Source organism: Lepidochelys kempii, chromosome 1 (genome assembly GCF_965140265.1).
Source record: "Lepidochelys kempii isolate rLepKem1 chromosome 1, rLepKem1.hap2, whole genome shotgun sequence".
NCBI lineage: Eukaryota > Metazoa > Chordata > Testudines > Cheloniidae > Lepidochelys > Lepidochelys kempii.
The window spans coordinates 39,812,981-39,838,055 of NC_133256.1; the positions used below are offsets into that span (position 1 = coordinate 39,812,981).

The following is a 25,075-nucleotide window of genomic DNA, read 5'->3' on the forward strand; positions in this document are numbered from 1 at the left end:
AATTTCAATTTTGGATTAGATTATGATGCACAAATTAGCCTCATTCTAGAAATAAAATATTGACTCGATTCCATTTGACAAATTTTCCACCCATTAATTTTTTTTTTACTAAACTTTATATTTCAGCTATGTTTTCCTAAGGGATTTTTAAAGTATGATACCAGATGAAATGTGACCCTCTACTTCATAAATTCTACCTGATTTAACATTTTCTTCTTCTGAGCCACCTTCTACCCACTGACTTTCATTGTCCAACAATCGATTTTGTGACTCACTGAGTGGCCTGGCAGGAAAGGGCTGACTGGCTCCAGAGCTGAAAACAGAGTACACAGAAGTACTGTCCACAGTTAGATTTTGTAATAAGCATACAAGTCATAAGTTATTGAAAAATTTAATAAAATTCACTTAAAAGTAAAACAAAAACACCAAATAGCCCAGGCAATGTAACTGGAAATTAAGTATATTTTTGCTCGTTTGAAACCTAATTCACGTATAGACTTGCTTCAGTGAAAATAGCCTCTGTCTGGACTGGTTAAGGCCATTTACTATTCTCATGGGGAGAACGGAAAATTGGCCACTGAGGAATGCCTTGTTCAGAACTCCATGCTGCATTCATCTTGTGATTTCACCTACACGATTGCCATATAAATTACGAAAATAACGTTTAAGTTTAAGCAAGTTCCACAGGTTAGTTATGTTGCATAAAAGAAGTATATTTAATTTATTTTACAAAAGTTGGCTTTTAATTTCTCCAAAGCCCATCTACACTAGAAAACAGAACTGTTGCCAAAATGATTTAAGCCATGGATCTCCCTTAAGTGCTAGTATAGGTTGGACAATAATACCAATTCAGAAACACTTAGTTCCATGTACAGGTACAAATCTTCACCAAGTCTGAATCCAGCTTTCTGAAGAATACTGAAGACAGTTTTGTCCTCTCAAAACTAGCACACTTTTCAATATCAGCAAATTCCTAAAAATCGTTGCCAACAACAGTTCAATTTCCTCAAACAGGTAGGGCTTGAGTGTCCCCTTGTTTATGCATTTATGGGATGATGTGAAATGATAAAAACACCACCAATTTGTTACTTTATACACATCAACATCTTTCTAATCCTTCTCTAAAATTATATTATATTAGTCTTTTCAAATCCCTTCTCATAGGCCTTCAAATTATATTATTTGCTAATCTTTGGAACTTTTCTAGTATGTTCTTCTTGAGAAGTAACCAAATCTGAAAGTGTTCAAGGTGAAGCTGTACCATTAGGGCCCTACCAAATTCATGGCCATGAAAAACAGGTCATGGACTGTGAAATCTGGTCTTTTGTGTACTTTTAACCTATACTATACAGATTTCACAGGAGAGACCAGCATTTCTCAAACTGTGGGTCCCGTCCCAAAAGGGAGTACTGGGGGAAGGGGGGGGGTTGCAAAGTTATTGTAGGAGGGTTGTGGTATTGCCACTCTTACTTCTGAGCTGCCTTCAGAGCAGCAGCAGCTGGCCAAGCGTTCAGCTTTGAAGGCAGTGCCCCGTCAGCAACAGCGCAGAAATAAGGGTGACAATACCATACCATGCCATCCTTACTTCTGCACTGCTGCTGGTGACAGCACTGCCTTCAGAGCTGGGCACCAGGCCAGCTGCTGCTGCTCTCTGGCAGCCCGGCTCTGAAGGCAGCACCGCTGCCAGCAGCAGCGCAGAAGGGTGGCAATACTGTGACTCGCCTAAAATAACTGGCAACTCCCTTTCTCCCCACAACCCTCTTTTGGGTCAGGACGTCTACAATCACAACACCGTGCAATTTCAGATTTAAATATCTGAAATCATGAAATTTACAATTTTAAAAATCATACGACCATGTAATTGACCATAATGGACTGTGAATTTGGTAGGGCCCTATCATCAATCTATCCATTTGTATTTTTGGTATTGGTGTCTATCCCCTTAACACGGTCATGTAAATAACTTATTCCTTTCTTTTTTGATCACTGCTTTGCACTGAGGAGACCTCTTCATTGTGCTGTCCACAATTTTTCCTGAACCCACCCCATCCACCTATGAAGGACTGCAAACTAATTCAGGACCTACCGGTGGGTACAACTAGTTTAAAGTGGCCTTTCAAACTTACACTTAGTTTATTTGCCAGATGAAAGATGAAATGAGACATAAATACAAGCAAGGAAATACAAAATAAATATCTGAAAGTAAATACCTTTTGGCGGGTTCATTTTGGCTTGATACAGTAAGTTGCTCTGGATCCATAATCACCAGGCGAGTTGGAAAATTACAACCATCACCCAAGCTACAACGATGAAGGAAACATTAAGTAAACCAATATTAGAGGTGTATTAAAATGAGCTAGGTAAATCCAGCTGAATAGGTACTTGCATGAAAATCAAATGTCACGTGTCAGAACTAGTTAGCTTAAGTGCGACGCTGCACTCCAAACCCCAGTGAAAACAGGAACTGCACATAGGTCTCCTGCATGCCAGTGCAAAGTTCTACCGTTACACTATGTGGCCAGACCACCTAATACTGCAGCCAGTTTCTGTGTTTTTGGGCAGGCCGATGAAATAACTTTTGCCCTTCTCTGCCTAAAGAGATGGCTGTCTGTCATGACTGAGTCGCAGCACCAGACTACAGATTTTCGTAAGAACTACTGAGAGGATTCTTTGGGACGTGACCCAAAAGTAACTGATTTCTTTTGTATAAAAGTGTGTGTGACAGCATGAGAGAGAAATTCACACATCCCATTGTACAAATGTATGCAGATTATCTGGCATTTAAACTGGCAAGAGCTGTAGTGTAGGCAAGGCTCCAGTGGCCAGACCTATTTTTACCACACCCTCGATAAACCTGCTTTTGAAGCCAGTCTAAATTAAAATGATAGAAGAAAAAAAAAAACTGATCTGGCTGCCAGAGGCTCATCTACGCTATAGATCCTAGCGGTTTTAAACACCCATTTAAATACAGGTTCAGCTGAAATGGTATTAAAACTGGTGGGAAATTATTTGTCAATTTCTCTACCATAGACAGAGCCTTGTATTGCTTAGTCTCGGAACATTTTCTCCTAATACTTTTAATCTAATTATGTGTGGTCCACACTGAAGGCAAAATTGTCTCAGCCATAGCTATTTTTAAAATTGTTTCTAAAAAATGTCATCTTACATCAGTGTTCTTTGTAGCATAGATGAAGCCTGAGAGTTCACTGGTCTGGTCTTTTGTGTTACTGGGGTCCTGCTGTATGTAAGGCACCAGCCCACTGTCATTTGAAACTGTTACCATCTTTCTAAACACTGTTCAAGAAGTGTTTTCAACATCTCAGTTTGGCAGGGCCCTAAGCTCCCTTGTGCTCAGGGTTTAACTCTTCAGATTATGGTCCTCAGTGAAGTTTGTTCAGCTGCTTACTGTACACTTTCATCCACTAACCCCTAAATTCCAGGAGTTATGCATAGTTTGTTTGTTTTTTAAAAGTAGTGGAATCCATGGGTCCCATAAGGGTTGATACCTTGTAAAAACAGGCAGCAACCAATACTTCTTTTCATCTCCAAAAACCTCTTTCAGATTTTTGCTACATCCGAGAGAGAAGCCATTTTTGTCAGGGCCATTTCGAAATGTGGGTGCCCGGAATGCTTCTATTTAAAAAAGGAAATTAACAATTTTAAATAAAGCAATGTTCTTCAAAAGCATGGAACTGAACCAACAATTTTTCTTCATTACTATGATTACTGTAGGCAACAGGAAAATACATGACATTCAGACAGTGAGTTTAGTGAAACTAATATCAACAATGCCTTAAAATGCATTACAGAAAAACACTGATGTCAAGTTTTAGCAATTAAAAATATGGCAAAGATCTAACAAGGTAACTGACATAACAGCAATGAAGGGTAAAATTTTAAATTTGATATGGGACATGCTTTCATAACATGTCTATTTTATTGTATTTTATTTACATTTGACAGTAAAAAGAATACAAATACAAAATCTGAGACCCTGACAATAATTAGTCTTATAATAACTACCCTGCAGCATTAAAACTAATCTACAAATAAATTAACCACTAGGCAGTTAGTACCAATCTTAGAGCACCAGTGTTGCATACTCCCAGCAAGATGCTGTTTGATAAGGGAGTTGCTGCATTCTGTACCAGCTTCAATCTCCAAATAGTTTTAAAGTATAACCCCATGTACAGCGCATTGCAATAGTCTAATCTTGATGTGAGAAGGCCTGTCTAACAGAAGCAAAGTCAACAATCAGAAGGAAAGGCTGCAACTAGAGCTGAGTGAATAATCTGATTGATAAAAAAAAAATCTGAAAAAATCACTGAAAAAAAATCAATAGGACTTGGGCTCCAAAAATCACATAAGCACTTTTGAAGATGTTATCCAAGTGCTTTAACTTGAACACATGGTAGAAAAAAACACTCATTGTACTGACCAGCAAGACTCAGTTTACAGCAGGCAAGGGAAGCATCATTATGTTTGTCAGGAAATATTTGTCAGTATTTCCATTTTTCCATATTACTTTGAGTGTTTTACAAAAACAGTTTTCTAGTAGCAAGGTCCCTTCTTTTCTTCCCTATCTACCTCATAAGATTTCTGGGGCATGGATTGTGTCTTTCTATATCTACGTACACCACCTAGCTCAATGGGGCCATGATCTCAGTTGGAGCCCTGGGGTGCTACTGTAATACAAATGATTTGTACTGTGGTAATCTATGGGTTCCAATCAGGGATTAGGGACCTATTATGCTAGCTTATGACATCCATCGTGCACCCACACCTTTGGTTCCAGACAGATAACTCTTTACACTCAATTATCTCACAACAGAACCTTTCAATTAAATACTTCCACTGAAAATGTTCCACCCTCTGCAGGATTTTAGAATTTCCCTTAAACATTATGCCACTTCCTGCAGACCTCATGCTCACATCAGTATCAGTTTTCTGGCCAAAAGGCAACTACATATTCCAATTAACTGACCTATTGTTGATCTGTTTTTGCTGACTAGCCAGCAGTGGTAGCTGAAAAGTGACAGTATGCTGATGAAGAACATGGCAGCCACAAAGAAAAGGAAAAGTACATGGAATTTTGCATGTGAGTCTGGCAGATCATTCTGGGGGGAGAAAAAAATGAAGATTAATATTAACCCTTTTAAGCAAATAATCCAGCATCCTCACTAAACATTCTACTTTACAGTTATTTCCCCCCCGAAGCTTTTTCCCCTTAACTTTGCATAATATGCAGCATCACTATTAAGCCTCTCTTCCATATTATCTGAAGCTGGTTCAGAGCAGTGGATCACAGTGATTAGCCTGATGGTAACCCCATTCTGTCTGAATTTTACCTACTGTTCCTTGTAAACACCAACATAACTGGAAGTGAGCAGTATTTGCTTTGTACATTTGATAGCACTTTTGGTATAATCTCTTTCATGTTAGGGTGGTTCTTCCAGACAGCAACAGGGGAGGGAAAATTGTTTTTAGAAACAGGAAAATTTGGACTGTGAAACCATAAGAATCCCAGAGAGGGACTCGGAGAAGGAAGGTGCTTAAACTACTTTTAATTTAAAAACTGACTAGATTTTAAGTTGACAGTGTCCCTGTTAATATGCCCCAAAACTGGCAGAAAAAGTAGAGAGGAACTGGACTAGTTACACAATGTCTAGTCTAAAATATTTTTAAATGTTGGAAACATTAGGGGCTAAATCCACAAAGGGATTTAGGTGCCTAAGTCCAAAGTTTAGATCCTCAAACCCTTTGCTCAGCAGCCGCTTAACCCTGAAAGTGCTTAAATTCCCTAGGTGCCTAAATTTCTGCCAGTGGGCATGTGCAAAGTTGTGCAAGTCCTGAGTTGCTCAATGCCTAAGCCCCAGCGGGATCTTCAAACTGGGCATTCCAATACCTAGGTTACCTATAGCACCCACATCCTGGGTGTTCTCAAAGGTCACCTAAGAGCACACTTACTGGATTGGGCCCTGCACAAAACAGAGGAGGAGGACTTGCTAATGCCCGTGGCTCCCCCCAGTAAGCCAGTGGTCAGGGCATTCACCTGGGAGGTGGGAGACCTGGGCTCTAGTTCAAAAGGAATGATTTTGGGGAAGTTCTATGGCCTGTGTTATACAGGTGGTCAGACTAGATGATCACAAAGGTCTTTTCTGACCTTGGAATCTATGAGGTTCATAGTCAAGAATGTCAAAGTGAGAGAGCTGCATAAGCCCCACCCCTCTCCTCCAATTCCTACTGGCTAACTTAGATAGCAGGGCTAAGTCCCCTTGGTTGATCTAGGCCTAGTTGCTTGAGTTAGACCATCTTAAAACACAGCCAGCACTTACACAGCAAATCACAACAGGCCTGCACCCATAGCAAAATTATAGAGATCACGCTTTTATGTAGATCAGCTTTTCTTGAACTACAATTTCAGTACGTCAGGTACAAAACATGATTTTAAAAAACAAACACAAATATTAGGCATTCACTTTCTTCCTTATCTATTTTTAGGCTTTGCTGTATACTTTTGCAATAGGCCAATGGGTTTTTGAAACAATAAATGGTTTAATTACATAAGCTCAAAAACTCAATACTTTTAAGAAGTTGACCTTTAACAGCATTTGGAAATTAGAATATCTATTTTTATCCAAAGGTGTGGTTGGTATTATTGCCATTTAATTTTCCATTAGCCCATCCAGCACATACTTATCTGATGTTGATTTCTTTTCTAGGTTATCTGCCATACATTTCAATTAAATCAAACACACAAACACTCTATACCACCTGTCTTATACGGAGAAAGGATTACATGTTTTTTTCCATTAGGTAACAATGTAAACAGCTATCACAAATGAATGGATTAGAAAAAACACAGTAGGAACAATTTCTATATTAATCACATCAACACAGGATTTTACCTTTGGACAATTCTCTGCAGATTTCCTGCGGCAAAGCTTTGCGCAAACAAAGACAATTTATTATATACCAGTATTATTTCAAGACAAATGTTAGAAAACAGCACACGCTTTGTTTGAAAAAGCAATGGTTAGTGTGCACATGTATTCTAAAACATGCAAAGTTCTAATGCCCATTAGAAGTCTTATCTTTCATTCACAAAGAAAATTGGAGCAAAATGCGCAGGAACAGATTGCCAACTCTTTTCTGAAAGCCTAAAGTGCTCTGTTGGTGTGTGTAACTGGCAACATTTATACCATGTATAGGGTGCTTTCAACATGTTTTTTCAGCTTTCCCAATACAGTTGCATCAGGTGCTCTCTCAATCAGTAGTTTTCATCTAGCAGTCTTTTAATTTTGTAGCTGAGGTTTAAAAAACATTGAATATGAACAGAATATTCAGGAGTCAGGAAAATAACTCAAGCTCAGCATACCTCAGAGGTGCAAAACAAATGCTGTACAGTTTAGTGACTACACATCTATCTGCATTTCCAATATACTCATTACCACAGAGTGGAGTTGTCAATCAGGGGGTTGTAAATATGAAGACGGAAAAATTTTCCACTCAAAGATGATGTTTGTTTTTCATTTGTGCTGGGGAAGTAAAGCATTTAAGAATAGGCTCTAAATGAGGCAGAATAAAATGGTTTCTCTCTCTCGTTTTCTCTAGTCATAGCTAAAAAAATAAAAACTGCCCATACAAATGCACGTGTGATAATGTTCCCTCTCCCACAGTGTCCTTTTGCGTGAAGGCAAAAGCGTCTTACACGTTGATCTGGGATGCCTCCCACCAGTTAACGGAAAAACTCTAGGCTTCCCCTTCTGCAACAATAAAACCCTGTCTAAACTCGGATTTCAAGTGTGATGTTAGCACACGTTAACTATAATTTTAAAAGTCTAGCATGGGCAAGACACACTGCTTTAAACATATGTAAAGCTGATCAAACAAAAGCCTAAGCTTTAACTTGAACAGTTTAGCACGTTAAAGGCAGCGTCCCTTGTCTAACAAGACTTTTAAAATGTGTTAGTTAACATCACATCTTACATCCAAGTCTAGACAAGGCCTAAGATAGCAAGGTACCACTGCTCTCTCCACCAACACATCAAGGCTAGGCTCCTTGACCTCCCAACATCTTTACGTATGGCCATTTTAGTTATCGATAATTTCCATTTCTTAGGGCTCCCATTCTCTCCTTTCTTCAAGAGAACCAGCCATGTTTTGACCTCTTGACACCAGGGTCAGTGGAGGAGATACTCTAATTGCTTCTCTCTGTTGAGCTCCACACTGGGGTAGCCAAGCCTCTTTCCAACCCAAGATAGGTTGCCCTCTTTCTGGGGGACACAGCTTGAAGATTAAGAAATACAGATCCACAGAGTAAACAAGAAAGTTACAGAGGTGCTTTTTATTCCAGGAAGGCAGGATAGCCAAGGGTCTGTCATCAGAGTTTGCAGGCTAAGTAACAAGAGACAAATTCTCAAAAAACTGTAGAAGTATGAGAACTTCAAGGTAAGTCAGTTTTTTCCACTGTAAAAACACATTTTCAAGGACTGATAGCAATTATAATACAACTTTCATGAAAGACGGCACATATCCTCAGTGTGACAACTCTCTTTTTTTTTTTTTTAATAAAACAATTTTTAAAAATCCACCTGGCTATTTTGGAATTATATTTCTGTAAAACAAAAGTAATTCTTGGAAAACAGTATTTTCTCAAAGCAAAATATTTAGTTTTCGAAATGAAATTTGATCAGGACGTGGTCAATACTGTGGTTAAATTGCTGCTGCTGTTCTGAACTTTAGGAAGTCTTTACCTAACAGGGGCAGAACTCATTCTGGTAAAGATATTTTTTGATGGTTCGCATAACAAAATAGCCAAGTAGATTAAAAAAAAAAAGTTGTTTCCAACTCCTCCTCTCCTGTGACTTCTATTCACCTTCCCCATGGAAGATTTTCTGATCTCATTGTTTTCTTCATACTGCCCTCACTCCACACAGGCCCTCTCATGTATAGGGATTTTCTAAGCATCTAATAGCCTGAGGACTCAACTAAAATGAAGGGCCCTACTGGCTAGTAGCAATGCCCATGTGAGACTCTAAGCTTCCCCCCGCCAGTCTTCCTTTCCCTGCCTGCAGCTGTTGCAAAAGGAGATTTGGGATTTCTACTAAGATGTTGTCCTTAGACCTGCTCGAGGACTCCATTTTTGTAGTGTCCACATAATGGTATGCTTGGTAAGTATGAAGTTCCCATTCCCCACTGGCTGCTGGGAGAAAGAAATAGCTCTGTTCCCCAACTCTGGTCCCAGAGCCTACTGGCTGATGTGAGGGTGCTGCTGTCGCCCTTATCCTATCTATGTACCTATATATGGTCTCATCACTTTAAAATCTAAGAACCCCTGTACCAGGCTCTGTTTTTGAATCCATCTTCTGCCTTTGCGCAGAGCTTTCCCAAGATGCAGCAGAGTAAATTTCATCTGAAACTTGTCCATGTTGGGTCAGTGCTGTCTCAAAGGTCCCCAACAGGAACAGTGAAAACTAACAAGCCTGATCAATTTTCACTTTGCTTTGTGAGAGAGATATGAGCAGCAGCAGAAGCACTGAAGAGGACAGTCTGCAGACAGCACCACATCAGTTATACCTGGTTCATATCTGGAAGGTTTTTTTTTGTTCTGTTTTTTTAACAACTACTGAGACTAGAATATTTTACAGAAAACAAATCACGCATAGCAATCAAGTCTTAGATTCTGCAGAAGTTGATGGCATTCATCTAGAAAAGCTTCCTACTCACCACAGGCAAGTGAATTTTGCAAGCCATGCTGATGAAGGTGCCACCATCGCTCTACAGAAGTCTTATTAAAATGGTCTACTATTTTAGTCTCATTATAATTTATTTTAGGTATATTAAATTAAGGAGTGTATAAGTGGCTTGAATATAGGTATAAAGTATAGTTTTACTCTGAAAAGTGATTGTAAGAAAAGCATTGAAAGAATTCAGGATTTTGTGTCTCAATGATTTCGATAACAAGTGTGTGCAAGTTTACAATTAAAAGATGTTTTTCCTACTGCAAGCACTTCATTTTGAAATTTGTGAAGATGGGTTCTTTCCACTCTTGAATATCAAAGTTCTGCATGCCAAATTAGACCCATTCTCATAATCAAAAAAGTTCTGTTGTTGCTGTACTGAATCCTGCTCAATCTTTCCAAGTATGTTGGCTGTGCAGTGCTACCAGACATAAGAAGCATTAAAACATACCTGTTTTAATCACTAAAGCAAACAGATGTAATTGAATAATTGGCTAACCTAGTGAGGAGGGCTTTAAACTAGGTTCACTGGGGAAAGGAGACCAAAGCCCTGAGGTAAGTGGGGAAGCGGGATACCGGGAGGAAGCACAAGCAGGAGCCTGTGAGAGGGGAGGGCTCCTGCCTCATACTGAGAACAAGGGGCGATCAGCGGGTTATCTCAAGTGCCTATATACAAATGCACAAAGCCTGGGAAACAAGCAGGGAGAACTGGAGGTCCTGGCAAAGTCAGGGAATTATGATGTGACTGGAATAACAGAGACTTGGTGGGATAACTCACATGACTGGAGTACTGTCATGGATGGGTATAAACTGTTCAGGAAGGACAGAGAGGCCAGAAAAGGTGGGGGAGTTGCACTGTATGTAAGGGAGCAGTATGACTGCTCAGAGCTCAAGTATGAAACTGCAGAAAAACCTGAGAGTCTCTGGATTAAGTTTAGAAGCCTGAGCAACGAGGGTGATGTCGTGGTGGGATAGACCACCGGACCAGGGGGATGAGGTGGACGAGGCTTTCTTCCAGCAAGTCGCAGAAGCTACTAGATCGCACGCCCTGGTTCTCATGGGCGACTTCAATCATCCTGATATCTGCTGGAGAGCAATACAGCGGTGCACAGACAATTCAGCAAGTTTTTGGAAACTGTAGGGGACAATTTCCTGGTGCAAGTGCTGGAGGAACCAACTAGGGGCGGAGCTCTTCTTGACCTGCTGCTCACAAACCGGGAAGAATTGGTAGGGGAAGCAAAAGTGGATGGGAACCTGGGAGGCAGTGACCATGAGATGGTCGAGTTCAGGATCCTGACACAAGGAAGAAAGGAAAGCAGCAGAATACGGACCCTGGACTTCAGAAAAGCAGACTTTGACTCCCTCAGGGAACTGATGGGCAAGATCCCGTGGGAGAATAACATGAGGGGGAAAAGCGTCCAGGAGAGCTGGCTGTATTTTAAAGAATCCTTATTGAGGTTACAGGTACAAACCATCCTGATGTATAGAAAGAATAGTAAATATGGCAGGCAACCAGCTTGGCTTAACAGCGAAATCCTTGCTGATCTTAAACACAAAAAAGAGGCTTACAAGAAGTGGAAGATTGGACAAATGACCAGGGATGAGTATATAAATATTGCTCGGGCATGTAGGAATGGAATCAGGAAGGCTAAATCACACCTGGAGTTGCAGCTAGCGAGGGTAAGAGTAACAAGAAGGGTTTCTTCAGGTATGTTGGCAATAAGAAGAAAGCCAAGGAAAGTGTGGGCCCCTCACTAAATGAGGAGGCAACCTAGTGACAGAGGATGTGGAAAAAGCTAACGTACTGAGGGAACTGGGATTGTTTAGTCTGCAGAAGAGAAGAATGAGGGGGGATTTGATAGCTGCTTTCAACTACCTGACAGGTGGTTCCAAAGAGGATGGTTCTAGACTATTCTCAGTGGTAGAAGAGGACAGGACAAGGAGTAATGGTCTCAAGTTGCAGTGGGGGAGGTTTAGGTTGGATATTAGGAAAAACTTTTTCACTGGGAGGGTGGTGAAACACCAGAATGCATTACCTAGGGAGGTGGTGGAATCCCCTTCCTTAGAAGTTTTTAAGGTCAGGCTTGACAAAGCCCTGGCTGGGATGATTTAATTGGGGATTGGTCCTGCTTTGGGCAGAGGGTTGGACTAGATGACCTCCTGAGGTCCCTTCCAACCCTGATATTCTATGATTCTATGAGTGGAAAAAGGCTAATGTAGTGCCCATCTTTAAAAAAGGGAAGAAGGATGATCCTGAGAACTACAGGCCGGTCAGCCTCACCTCAGTCCCCGGAAAAATCATGGAGCAGGTCCTCAAGGAATCAATTCTGAAGCACTTAGACAAGAGGAAAGTGATCAGGAACAGTCAGCATGGATTCACCAAGGGAAAGTCATGCCTGACTAATCTAATTGCCTTCTATGATGAGATAACTGGTTCTGTGGATGAAGAGAAAGCAGTGGACGAATTATTCCTTGACTTTAGCCAAGCTTTTGACACTGTCTCCCACAGTATTCTTGTCAGCAAGTTAAAGAAGTATGGGCTGGATGGATGCACTACAAGGTGGGGTAGAAAGTTGGCTAGATTGTCGGGCTCAACGGGTAGTGATCAACGGCTCCATGTCTAGTTGGCAGCCGGTATCAAGTGGAGTGCCCCAAGGGTCAGTCCTGGGGCCGGTTTTGTTCAATATCTTCATTAATGATCTGGAGGATGGTGTGGATTGCACCCTCAGCAAGTTTGCGGATGACACTAAACTGGGAAGAGTGGTAGATACGCTGGAGGGTAGGGATAGGATACAGAAGGACCTAGACAAATTGGAGGATTGGGCCAAAAGAAATCTGATGAGGTTCAACAAGGACAAGTGCAGAGTCCTGCACTTAGGACGGAAGAATCCAATGCACCGCTACAGACTAGGGACCGAATGGCTAGGCAGCAGTTCTGCAGAAAAGGACCTAGGGGTGACAGTGGACGAGAAGCTGGATATGAGTCAACAGTGTGCCCTTGTTGCCAAGAAGGCCAATGGCATTTTGGGATGTATAAGTAGGGGCACTGCCAGCAGATCGAGGGACTTGATCGTTCCCCTCTATTCGACATTGGTGAGGCCTCATCTGGAGTACTGTGTCCAGTTTTGGGCCCCACACTACAAGAAGGATGTGGATAAATTGGAGAGAGTCCAGCGAAGGGCAACAAAAATGATTAGGGGCCTGGAACACATGAGTTATGAGGAGAGGCTGAGGGAACTGGGATTGTTTAGTCTGCAGAAGAGAAGAATGAGGTGGGATTTGATAGCTGCTTTTAACTACCTGAAAGGTGGATCCAAAGACTATGGATCTAGACTATTCTCAGTGATAGCAGATGACAGGACAAGGAGTAATGGTCTCAAGTTGCAGTGGGGGAGGTTTAGGTTGGATATTAGGAAAAACTTTTTCACTAGGAGGGTGGTGAAACACCAGAATGCATTACCTAGGGAGGTGGTGGAATCCCCTTCCTTAGAAGTTTTTAAGGTCAGGCTTGACAAAGCCCTGGCTGGGATGATTTAGCTGGAATTGATCCTGCTCTGGGCAGGGCGTTGGACTAGATGGCCTCCAGAGGTCCCTTCCAACACTGTTATTCTATGATGCTATGAATATACAAATGAAGCAGTACTGCTGAGTAAGATAAGACCACTTTTTTTGGTTTTTTTTTTTTAAAACAGTCAATCATCAGAAATGACGCATTCTTGCAGGGAATAGTGACGACTAACGATTACACAAGAAACTCTTAAGTTCCCTCTCTTCATTCAGAGAAGTCCACTCAACTATCGTGTCTGATGGGCCTTGGAAGAGATTTTCTGTAAATGGGTGGTATTAAATAATGCTCATTATGGCCTAATGTCCAAACACAAGACTTCCACTGTAATAAGACTTATGAAGTGAGGTGACAAAGCAAATCAGTTCTCTTTCCTGCATGTCTGCTCCCCCACTGATCTGTAAAATACAGAGGGCCACATCCACGTTGAGCCACATTCACAAACAAATTAAAGATGAAATAGAGCATATTCAATAAGATTGAATGTCAGAGTTAGATCATTACATTTTGAGAATTTTGCCAAGGCAATGTTTTAATAAGGAAATCAGTAACATGTCTGATTGAATACAATCATAGAGCCTGATCCTGCAAGGCACTGACACTCAATTCCCCCTCAGTTTTTTTGCTCTACACTGATGGGCCACAATGTAAAATCAATATATCATACTGAAACGTAGCATTTCGTAGAATTGTGTGTACAGCCTGGATGACTACTAACACCATTTATCTTTCCTAGACATCAAAAGAACAACTGTTTCAAGTGTAGCTACTCCGAACGTATTGTGTAGTCTTATACAAAGAAAGAGATCCCCGATATAGTTACATCTTTAGGCTTAAAAGCTGTCATCCTTACAGCTCTGAGGATAATTACTGTTTTGCACAGCTGCGCAGATGGCAACTTTTGTTTAAGAGGCAGTCACAAGCTTTAAAAGTTGCGAAGAGCCTTTCACTGATGACAATTCTTCCAATCAATTATTTTTCAGTAGCATTAGCTGAATTCTGAAGGTAACTACATCTAGTCCTACGTATCAGGAAGGACAGTAGGCACAATGCAAGGCTTTAATATTAGGAGCGGGAATGAAATAGAAGATACTCTATCGAGTCTGGAATATGCACTTCTCTCTGGAAGAGAATTGGTATAAAATATAATGTATAAGGATGCTTCCACTGATAAGGCTCTATTCAAATGAATTTGTGTAATAGAGTAAGTGCATATTATCCATTTGAACACTGAAAACAGTTGCAGTGAAAGTAAACAGTATTAACACTGTACATACTTTGCATAACTTCTTATGATGGCCATGTCTGGTCAGTAAATGCTACAAATCTCAAATTGAAATTTGCCATTATAAGCACTCAGTATTAAAACCAAACAAATTCACAATGAATAGGCAAATTTAGCTGTCTCTTCTGCTCACAGAATATCCACAAGTAGATTTCTATTTTCTTGAATTTGTTATTCAAATCTGACAATATTTTTCATCATTTGTTTTACTCTGTGGTTTGATTATAAGAAGCTAAGTATCCAACACACATATTTGAAAAATTGAGCTGTGCTGCTCAATTTTTGGCATCAGAGAAGTTGTACTTTATTGTTTTTTTAATTTCCACCCTCTCTACTCTCCCACAGTATTTGTCCAGCTCTACTCAATGTAGAACTTAATTCATTTAATTTTGAAAGGTTCTCTTGCTTCAGTCACCTCAAGTGATGCTGTTGTTGACGGTACTGATCCACAAAACAGACAAAAATGGAGACATGATGCTCTGATACAGATTTCAGTAATGCATGCAAATTTAACAAAAAGCAAAACTTACTGTCCAAAACTTTATGAAGTACTGCAAGACCGTAGCGGCAACAAACAGACAGTACAATAAGGAGTATAATAAAAACAGGAGGAAGAATTTGTAGTTAGAAAATCCCACACAGTTATTCACCCTAAAAAAGAGAGAGAGAGATCACTTTGTTATAAAGATTAATCAAACTGTTTTTGTGGGGCACCACTGTATGTGCATGGTTTCAGCAGTCTGTCAATTGGGACAACGTTCCATCAATGAAAAAAAGTTAAGATTTAACATTTTAAAATCCCCATTTTAAAGAATATTCCCTTAAGACAGGTGATGTGGGCTCCTCTCATCACTCCTGCCACTGAAATAATTTTGCTGAACAAAGAGCAGCCTGATGACCAACACCATTTCTGGCCAGATTTCTTATATAAAAATATGAAGTCTTGCCAGACTTCAGGAGTTTGATCCACTGGGAGCCTTTCCATTGACTTCAATGGATGTCACGTTAGGCCCTAGAACATCTATTAACGTTTACCACAACTAGCAATATCCGTTGGGATGACATGTCATGTGTAGGGGAATAAAAACTGCATGATATTCAATAGGAACTACATGTCCAGGTTGCAATTCTACACCCTGCAATGAATCCTGCATGGCAAAAAAATATAGCAATACAATAACTCCTTGGTTAACATTGTAGTTATGTTCCTGAAAAATGCTACTTTAAGCGAAATGATGTTAAGTGAATCCAATTTCCCCATAAGAATTAATGTAAGGGGGGGGGGTAGGTTCCAGGGAATTTTTTTTCACCAGACAAAAGACTATACATATATATATATACACATATATATACACACACACACACATATAATATACATACACACACACACTCACACTATAAGTTTTAAAACAAACAATTTAATACTGTACACAGCAATGATGATTGTGAAGCTTGGTTGAGGTAATGGAGTCAGAGGGTGGGATATTTCCCAGGGAATGCCTTACTGCTAAATGATGAACTAGCATTTAGCTGAGCCCTCAAGGGTTAACATGTTGTTAATGTAGCCTCACACTCTAAAATGCAGCACGAATGGAGGGAGGAGACACAAGAGTTGCATGGCAGTGGCTGCAAACATTCCATGCCGAAACTGAACGTGATGATGAACCCACGCTATCCCACTGGAGCGCACCACTCCCTCCACTTTCCGAAGTGCAGGGGGGTGCGTGCGTGCAAGAGAGACAGACAGACACACACCGTGTGTGTGTGTGTGTGTGTGTGTGAGAGAGAGACTTGCGCGTTGCCCCATTAAGTACGCTGACCCCACTCTAAGTACACTGTATTTTTAAGTAGATCAGCAAATTGAGACAGCAGCTGCTGACAGCAAGCTCCCTTCGTCCTGATCTGTCGTGTCCCCCCTCTGCTCTGTGGAGATGAGGTACAGGAGCGGGGGACACCCTGACATCAGCACCCCACTTCCCCTCCACAGCAAGCAAGAGGCTCCCGGGAGCAGCTCCAAGGCAGAGGGCAGGAGCAGCACACAGAGTGGGGGGGAGGAACAGCTGAACTACCTGATAGTTGATAGTCTGCTGGGCAGCTGAGGCACAGGGAATTTAGGGGAGTTGATGTGGGGCTGCTGGCCCACTCTGGTTCCAAGCCCCCACCAGCTAGCTCCAACTGGTTGCTTTTCCTGCAAGCAGTGGACAAAGCAGACGGCTGCCAAGCAATGTTATAAGGGAGCACTGAACAATTTTAAACGAACGTGTTCTCTAATAGATCAGCGATGTATCCACGAAACAGCGTTAACTGGGGCAATGTAAAGTGAGCTGATCAACTTGATATCTGGGAGTGAATTCATTTAAGAAGTTGATTTTCACAATTTAGTAAAATAGATTCTTATCTCTTGACACATACAGTACTGAATTAAACACAATAAAGCAGCATCTCAGCCTCTCTCGTTTCTTTTAACTTGGTCAGTTCTGATGTGCATCTATATGTATGTACATATTTAGGTTTCTTAGGCCTACAATTCTGGCTTGCAATATACACTGCAATAAGCTTAGGAAATATGCTGCTCTCATTTATAAATGTCTGAATCTGGAGAAATTCCACTAAAAATCAATGGATTTATTACATATTTACTTTGGTGTAAGAGAGTGCAGAATTTGATCAATTGTTTCAATATTATTTATATTCATTTAAAAAAACCAAACATACCAAGGACAATGATGGTCCATTTTTAGTACACATCTGAAAAAGAAAAAGTCCATTTCCAATTAATTAAAATAAAAAATAAAGTACAAAATACATTCACTTTCTAATTCAAATATTTGGTCTCAAACTTCCTAAAACTGTGAAACAACTTTTAATACCCATTACTTCTGCTTTTCAACCCCACCCCTTCAGGCAGAGGTCCCATTTCACAGCTCTCAGACCTTCTGCCCAGGGGAAATAGAAGATAGGACTCAAAAAAGCCCATTAATCAGAAAGAGGGGATATTATTGAACTGCACAAGGCACACTCTGTCTCCATAGACCATTAGGTGCTGTTTTCACTGTACACCAACTTACTTCAGCATTAGCATTTGAGGAAAAAATCCAACATTTAGAATTGATTTTAATAACTAGCATGCCGTACAGCTGCTGTGGAGAGTATGGGAAATATGGCAACCTGGCACTCAACTGAATCAAGCTGATCAAAATGCTGGATAGAAAAATAACTTTGGGATAGAGCAGAAGAAGATGGAAAAATATATAATCAATAGTTCCAATGGTCTATATTCCATTTTCTCCCAACTTTAGTATAGCATGGCTAAAGGGTAGTAATTCCAGACAGACACATGCATTCATCAGATTTCTTAATTAAATAGATCTCCCTAAGCTCAGTCACTGAAGTTTAATTAATAATTTTTTTCTCAATCTTAAGTGGCCTGTAAGAACAGATTTTGCAGGTGGAGCAGAATGAGTCTGGTGGATAACCTAATACCTCTGAAGTTATGAAGATCTGTAATGCTACTGTAGCTCTCCTGAAACAAAGTTGTTACTACCACAGCATGCTTGTGCCTGACAGCTAGGGAAGCAAGCTAGGTTTCATGCCCAGAAGTTTCTGTTGGCACATGTATCACACCCCAGACCCACTTCACTCTCCAGTACTGATCCTTCAGACTGAACATATTTTACAAAGCTAGAAGCACACTTAAAACCCTGCCCCACTCTCCATGGTGCAGAGGGCCCCATATGCAGTAGAACTGTTGCAGTTCCAGCAGAGGGAAAAGCAGAGATTTCCATGTCTTACATGAAGCCCAGGCTCTGTGGGCTGGGAGAGGGACAGAGATAGTAGATCTACCATTATGCAGTTCCACTGGCAAGCAATAAAAATAAGGCACAAGTATTCAAGATGAGAATTTAAACAACAGATCATCACAGCTACTTACAGGTCACATGCAGAACAGTGATGACAGCGGTCAGGCTTGATTAGTTGGCATCTATCACAATATCTGATTGCTATGTTCAAATTTTAAAAGTCAATCTGTTAAACAGGTCTTTGTAAAATTAAATTACATATACACAGAAGCTCCCTATGTTCAAGAGACTGTCTCAAGGACATCTCCCCTCCCACTTCCATTCTGAATCGCATAAGATTGCTGTGGCAACTACAACAATTGCTTACAGAAAAATGTAACATGAAAGTATTTAGTGTAGCAGTATCTGTTTCTGTTGTAGTAAATGCTTTTTCAACTCTTCCTCTTCATTTAATCTGTTCCTCAGTCTCCCCTCCCCTGATCCTCCAAGCACATGCTTCCCTGCCACTTGGTTTCCTTTTCTTCTGGATATGCTACCTAGACACTGGGTCCTTTTCTCCCCATGTGCCTTTTGACATACTCCCCAATGGCCTTAGTCCTCTTCTCCTAGTCCTTGAGGGTCGCTCATATTTCTCTCCTATTCTGCTGAAGTAGTATCTAGCAGATGCAGTTAGGCTGGCTCCAACTCCTTCTCAGCAGTTGCTTTTAACAGGCCTCTAGACTCTTCTTGATAAAAAGATGGCAGACCTGTAGAGGCAGCTATAAAGAAGGAGAAAAGCCACCACCACCAGGCAGCTCTGTGCTGACAACCAGCAAGTGCCCCACAAACCACCAATGGTCCAGGAACCCTAGTTTGGGAATCACTTAAGTACAAAACGAATTTACTCAGGATAACCATTAACAAATCTCATGACTTACTATTAAGTGATAAGAGAGACAAGGTGGGTGAGGAATATCTTTTATTGGACCAACTTCTATTGGTAGGAGACACAATGGAAGTTGATCCAATAAAAGATATTACCTCACTCACATTCGTCTCTCTAATATCCTGGGACTGACATGGCTACAACAACACTGCATATTAAATAGTATAACATCTGTGACTTCTGTTAAAAAGGACCACAGGTCTTGGGAGTAATCAATAATACCACTAGTTTTAGAGTAGTAACACAGTTACAGAAATCTAGCTATACTGTATTTAGGCATCAGAGAGATCATTTAACGGTCTCTCATGATATTTTCAGAGAAATTACAATAGTGTTACTTAAAAATAGTGACGGTAAAGACAGAAGTAGATGAAGGATCATAAACATACTGATTAAACAGCTCTGTCCTGAGTTATAGCTGATATTGGAAGAAGAATTTACTTGTCATTTTAGCTTCCATATCCTCAATTCTGACACTGTAGTGGAAGTAAATTCAAGCCTTAAATGTTCATACTTAGAGGACTGAAGCAATAATTGGGATTAAATAGAAATGCATATTAAAAACTCAGCCTTTCACCTCTGTTCCTTTAGTCTATTTAAGATTATTATAAGCAGAGTGCACAATAAATATTTTCACACTGAATTTATTTTGCAAAACATGATCTTTTTGAGAAAACGGTTCTATTTATTGGCTGCTTGTAGAGATCCACAGACAAAAAAGAACTCTGGCATCTCATGGGGAAATATGAAGTCATGGGCTTTTGCAGTATTTGTTTAGCAGACTGTTCACACAGCAACATCAAAATAAATCTCATGAATTAGACTAGCAGCTTTTGGACAACTGGACTCGTCTGCATGCCTCACCCCTTGATGCTGTTGTGGTATAGATAGGCAAGTCTTTAGCAGCTCTTCTCAAAATGTCCTGCTGGGATTCTGGTCTCTCTTCTCTTTCATATTGTTCTTTATCAGATTTTGATAAGCAGAACTGCAAGAAGGGGACAAAAGAATAGTTTTTAAATGCATGGCCCAATCAAGGTTTACGTTAAGAGATAACGGTTTGAATACCCCTAAAGAAGCAGCAATATCTGCCTAACATCTTACCAAACACAGGAGAAAAAAATAGAAAATGATAGGAGGTACAGCAAGAATTGTCCCCCACACATTCTGAAATTACATGATTGATCCTTTGTAACTAAACTTTAAAATGCTAAATTTAAAGGAACTGTCTTTGTCCTAGTTCCCACCACTCGATTTCCCTTTGCTATACAAGATTACACAATGAAGGTTTGTACTCAGTGGAGTTTTATGACAGTGCAAACTTCCCTTGAAACCAAGGGTGTAAACCCTGTCCCAGTGGTGCTTGGGGATCCCATGAGTTCAGAGGGCTCTACAATATCCATTCTTGCCACAGGGAGAAGAGTCAGGCTCTATGGCTGCCACTTCCTATCTCTGGTGGGCCTGCAGACAGAGCAGGTCCAGAAGGAACAGGGAAAACTTTCTTGAAGTGGAGAATAAGTAACTTCTCACTGTCACAGATCACCAGCTGAAGGGATACGGCTGGTAACTTTAATAAGACCATCGCGATGGTCTCAGCCTCCATTAGCTATATTGACAGAGCTAGTCACATCAGTGAAAGATAGTTCTTGGGCGGGGGGACAAGGGGGGAGTTACCTACTTCTATAAGGCATGAGAAGAACCATACTTAAGGCTCACCAGTTAGAAGCTTTGCCAGAATAACCTGGAGAGCTTGTATGCTCCTGCGACACTCATGGTTTACTATTCACTAAAATTCATCCCCCCCCGCACGTTCATGAGGCCCAAGGCAGTCACAAGCTTCTCTAGCAGAGGGCTTGGCACAGAACTTATTGTTTCCCTAGGGAGCTCTAGGTTCTGAACGGGGTGAATCTTTTAAACTCTGAGCTCCCAGCAGGAATCACTGAAAATGCCCTTTCCAGTGAGGAAAAGATGCAAACTGGATTAAGGGGGTATCATTTTAACCATGTTGTACTTCTTGATTAGTTCATGTGGGTTTTCCTTGGGCCCTGTAATGTCCCCTTCTTTTGGAATTCAGAGTCTAAGTGGTTGGGGAGGGAGTAATAATAGGGACAAATGGAAGACATGGTACCTCTCCTACTACAGGGAGAGTATGAGAGACTGCTGTTGCCTCCCCATATTACTTCCTAAATCCAGAAGGCTGAAGATTCAACCCACGTCCCACAGTAGTCAGGCAAGATTCCACTGCTGTATGCAGTATTGCCAACTCCAATTTTTTAAAAGTCATAAAATGACAAGTTTCCAAAAATTATGAAATTGGTTTCAAATCATGAATTTTAAAAAAGAATAAATATATCTTGTATTCTTTTTATTTGCCTTCAATGTTTTGAGGCATCAGCGTGCACTTGGGTCATATTTTCAAGCTTTTCTTCACAACCATGAGGGCTAGAAACATACTTTTTAAAAAATAAAAAAAGTTTTAAAAAAACTCACATAATTATTTGCCTACGAAAGATGGGGCTTTAAGTAAAATATCAAATATTGTGAGAGTTGGCAACACTGTATAAGTATGAGGAGTACCGTAGTACACATTTGCTACTGCCTCTCAGGAGGCCTTGTCAAGCGGAGACTGCTGCTAGGAGTCTGCTTGGTGTCTTCAACCCTGGGCGAGAGAAGTGGGCAATTAACTAAGAGAGTAAAACTAGCCTTAAAACACTACTTAACAGACAGCTAAACAAGCTATCCAAGTAACGCATAGACAAAACCCTAAACCTCTAAAATCGTGTGGTTTTAATTTTTTTTTAAAGTTGTCCTGTAACCATAACAAATTGGCTAACAAACATTCAATTTCCCAGAATAGTTATGTTTACATTATTATGTCTATTGAATATTAATAGGGTCACAAGACTACCCTCTCTTTGGGCAACAAATGCAAATGTTCAAAGGGATAAAAATTACAGATCAACAAAATAATTGTGACAAAGTTCCAGCAGCTCTTAATGTAAACAGATCTATAGACTTAATATCAAAACTACAATTAAAGTTATCCCTCTATTTTCAGTAACTTTGTTTCCTTCCTCTCTTTCTGGGATCTCACATAATGTTGTTTGTTCTTCCTTATTATAAAATGTGCAGGGATTACACTTGAACAATAAACAGGTGTGTAATCTTTTTTTAGTATAGTAGTAAAATCACAGGATGCCACTCATTTTACAAGAATGGGTACTTAAAATAAGAAGATTACGTGAAAATATATATATTTATGTTTTAAAAGAATTGGAAAAAATTAAGTTGGAACAGCTTAAGAGACAATACTATATTCTTCCTTGGTGCCTGAATGGAGATGACAGACAGAGACTGTGGGAGAAGAGTGCTCTAAGGAGGAACATGGCTTTTGGATAAGCTCATATGTAGACATTTTCCAATTCAGACCTGATTTTAAACAGTTAAAATGGGCACTCTCTTTTTAACAGTCTGCTGTAAATTCAAACTCTGTCACTCACTGAAAGTTGAAGCCTTGTTGCAGCTTTTATTACAGTTAGTTATAAACAGATGTTGGCAGACAGAAGAATCCAGGCAAGCACAAAAATAATTATAAAATACACTGATGCTTAAGCTAAGTTCATGTGGCTCTACAAATCTTGGAGCAACTGATTGGTTGAGATAATTCATCTGCCAAGTGTTTTGTCATTATCACACAGAACTGGCTCCAATTAAACCAGTCATATGATTTGAAGGCCAGCCTCCGCAGTGAATTTACAACTTAAAATATTCAGTACTACTTCCTTTGCTCAGCTAACCAGCAGAACTCTCTCTTCAGCTTCCTCTCCTACCCTACTGTAAATTTCTGTGACACATTATAGATACATATTATAGAACCACATGTCTGCTTTTCCATTGCAAGTATGTTTTCAGCTGTACAAATTTGCTTTGCGCTAAATGTTGGCTTTGAGAGTCACCCCTGCCAAAAATAGAATAAAAAATTTTCTGTTTAGCCAGTATTAAAGTTACTGGAAATAGAGGGACAACTTTCATTGTAGTTTTGATATTAAGTCTACTGATCATTTGACTTACGAGAAAAAAATAAAAGCCAGCAGGTTAATCCACCTAATAGATTCCTTGGAGAGATAATTATATTACAATTACCTCTGTCAATAGAGCTAGCACTTTTTATGTCAGTGTGTAGAGATTTATTTCTATACCAATTTAACAGTGCTCATCACGCCTTGAGCTTCTAAACAGACTTATCACTGAGCATTACAGTCCTCTTAAAGTTATGAATATTTATTGTAACCTATCCTTATCCAAAGAAACGTCACTAAGAGGGTTCAAATAAGGGTGTATAATGAAAATACATACAGATTGAGTCACTGAGCTTGTTGTATCTTAACTTATATTTTGTTTTGGCAGAACTGAATTTTTATTCTTTTATAATTTTGACAGATAATATTGATGCTTATTTTTAAACATTTTTCAATTTTTATTGATGTAAATTTTCACAGTTACACAAAATTATGGGTTTTAAACATTTTTCTTTTTTTAATCAATTTAAATTTTCACAGTTGTGGGAAATTAGGGGCGGTGTCAGACAGTAATTAATGATACACTGATAGAGAGGTTGGTGGGTGGCCTACTGGTTAGTGCATCTGACATATAATCCCTTGTCTCTTTGTTGGGGGAGTGGAGTACCAGTGCCTGGTTCCTGACCCCAGGTCAAGAGTGTTGTGGCCTTTCCCCTCCGTCTGGGCCTTTTCTCTTAAGTGGGCCATAGTAGGGGGACCTGGTCCCTCCCTCTCCACCGGGTCCCAGCCCAGAGCCCTTTGGGAAGTAACATCGGAGGTTCTTCCCTGTAGAGAGCCAAAATCTGCTGCCTTGGGCTAGTGCTTCTTCACTTTGGGGCATGGCCCTACCAGTCCAAACAGTCAATAGCTTCACAAAGTCCAAATGAGCTGGGCCCTGCAAGACCTGCTGGTTCTCCAAGTGGGTGGTGGTTGGAGAAGGTACTGCCTGGGGGCCTTACCCGCTCTATGATCCCCATTCAAGGCTCCACCTTTTGTCTGGCTTTCCGGAGAAGGATTATTCTTTCCTGCAACCCATCCAAACCTTGCCTGGGCTTCTGAGCTCCTTTTAACCCACTCCTCAACATTGCAAATGCTCAGCAGGCCTATAGGGATGGGGCTGCCTGCGCCCAGTATAGCCTTTTAACCCCTTCGGGCCCAGTGTGGGGCTATATACCCCATCGTACAGGCATTGGGATTCAAAAAGTTAAAGCTTTATAACCAAATTGCCAATGTCCCGAGTCAAAATACACAAAGTAAATATCATTCAATCAATCTTAAGTTCTCAAGTAGCATTTTTCTTCCTTTTCCTGTTTGTAAATTTTGATTAATCGATAGAAATAGTTTTAGTCAGATTGTGTGTGTACGGTGAAATCAACGTTTACCAACATTTACCCATAAAAATGAATCCTTCCAAGCCTACCTATATTTTATTTATTCTAAATACCAAGATGAAGGTATTGCTTAGCAAAACACTGTAGTGTCATATATACTCGCATACCTTATTACTTGAACATATACACCTGAATGTCGAACTTGTGACCACTTAGAAACAAGCATTCAATCTGAAAAAATGTCATTAGGTTACAATGATTTTAAAAGTAATTTAATTATTTACATTCATGATATGGCAGCATGCTATTTATTTCAGTTAATGGGAACAGAGAAGATGAATTACACTGTACTTTAAACAAGTATCACTGCT

The 25,075-nt window shown here is 40.2% G+C and overlaps 1 protein-coding gene across 3 annotated transcripts in view; it reads right to left on the reverse strand.

Annotated features, from left to right (window-relative positions):
• The window catches only part of ZDHHC20 (zDHHC palmitoyltransferase 20), a 77,424-nt gene that overhangs the window by 8,186 nt on the left and 44,163 nt on the right, over window positions 1-25,075 (reverse strand). For 2 of the 3 annotated variants that reach the window (XM_073339964.1, XM_073339981.1), the window contains exons 4-12: window positions 20,183-20,303; window positions 18,525-18,594; window positions 17,309-17,341; window positions 15,124-15,244; window positions 6,909-6,944; window positions 4,985-5,117; window positions 3,507-3,633; window positions 2,211-2,300; window positions 198-313 (exon numbers count right to left, since the gene is read on the reverse strand). In XM_073339964.1, the coding sequence (XP_073196065.1) occupies window positions 198-313; window positions 2,211-2,300; window positions 3,507-3,633; window positions 4,985-5,117; window positions 6,909-6,944; window positions 15,124-15,244; window positions 17,309-17,341; window positions 18,525-18,594; window positions 20,183-20,303 (847 nt within the window). The remainder of the gene's footprint in view (window positions 1-197; window positions 314-2,210; window positions 2,301-3,506; window positions 3,634-4,984; window positions 5,118-6,908; window positions 6,945-15,123; window positions 15,245-17,308; window positions 17,342-18,524; window positions 18,595-20,182; window positions 20,304-25,075) is intronic. The other variant, XM_073339972.1, reaches the window with a different exon arrangement.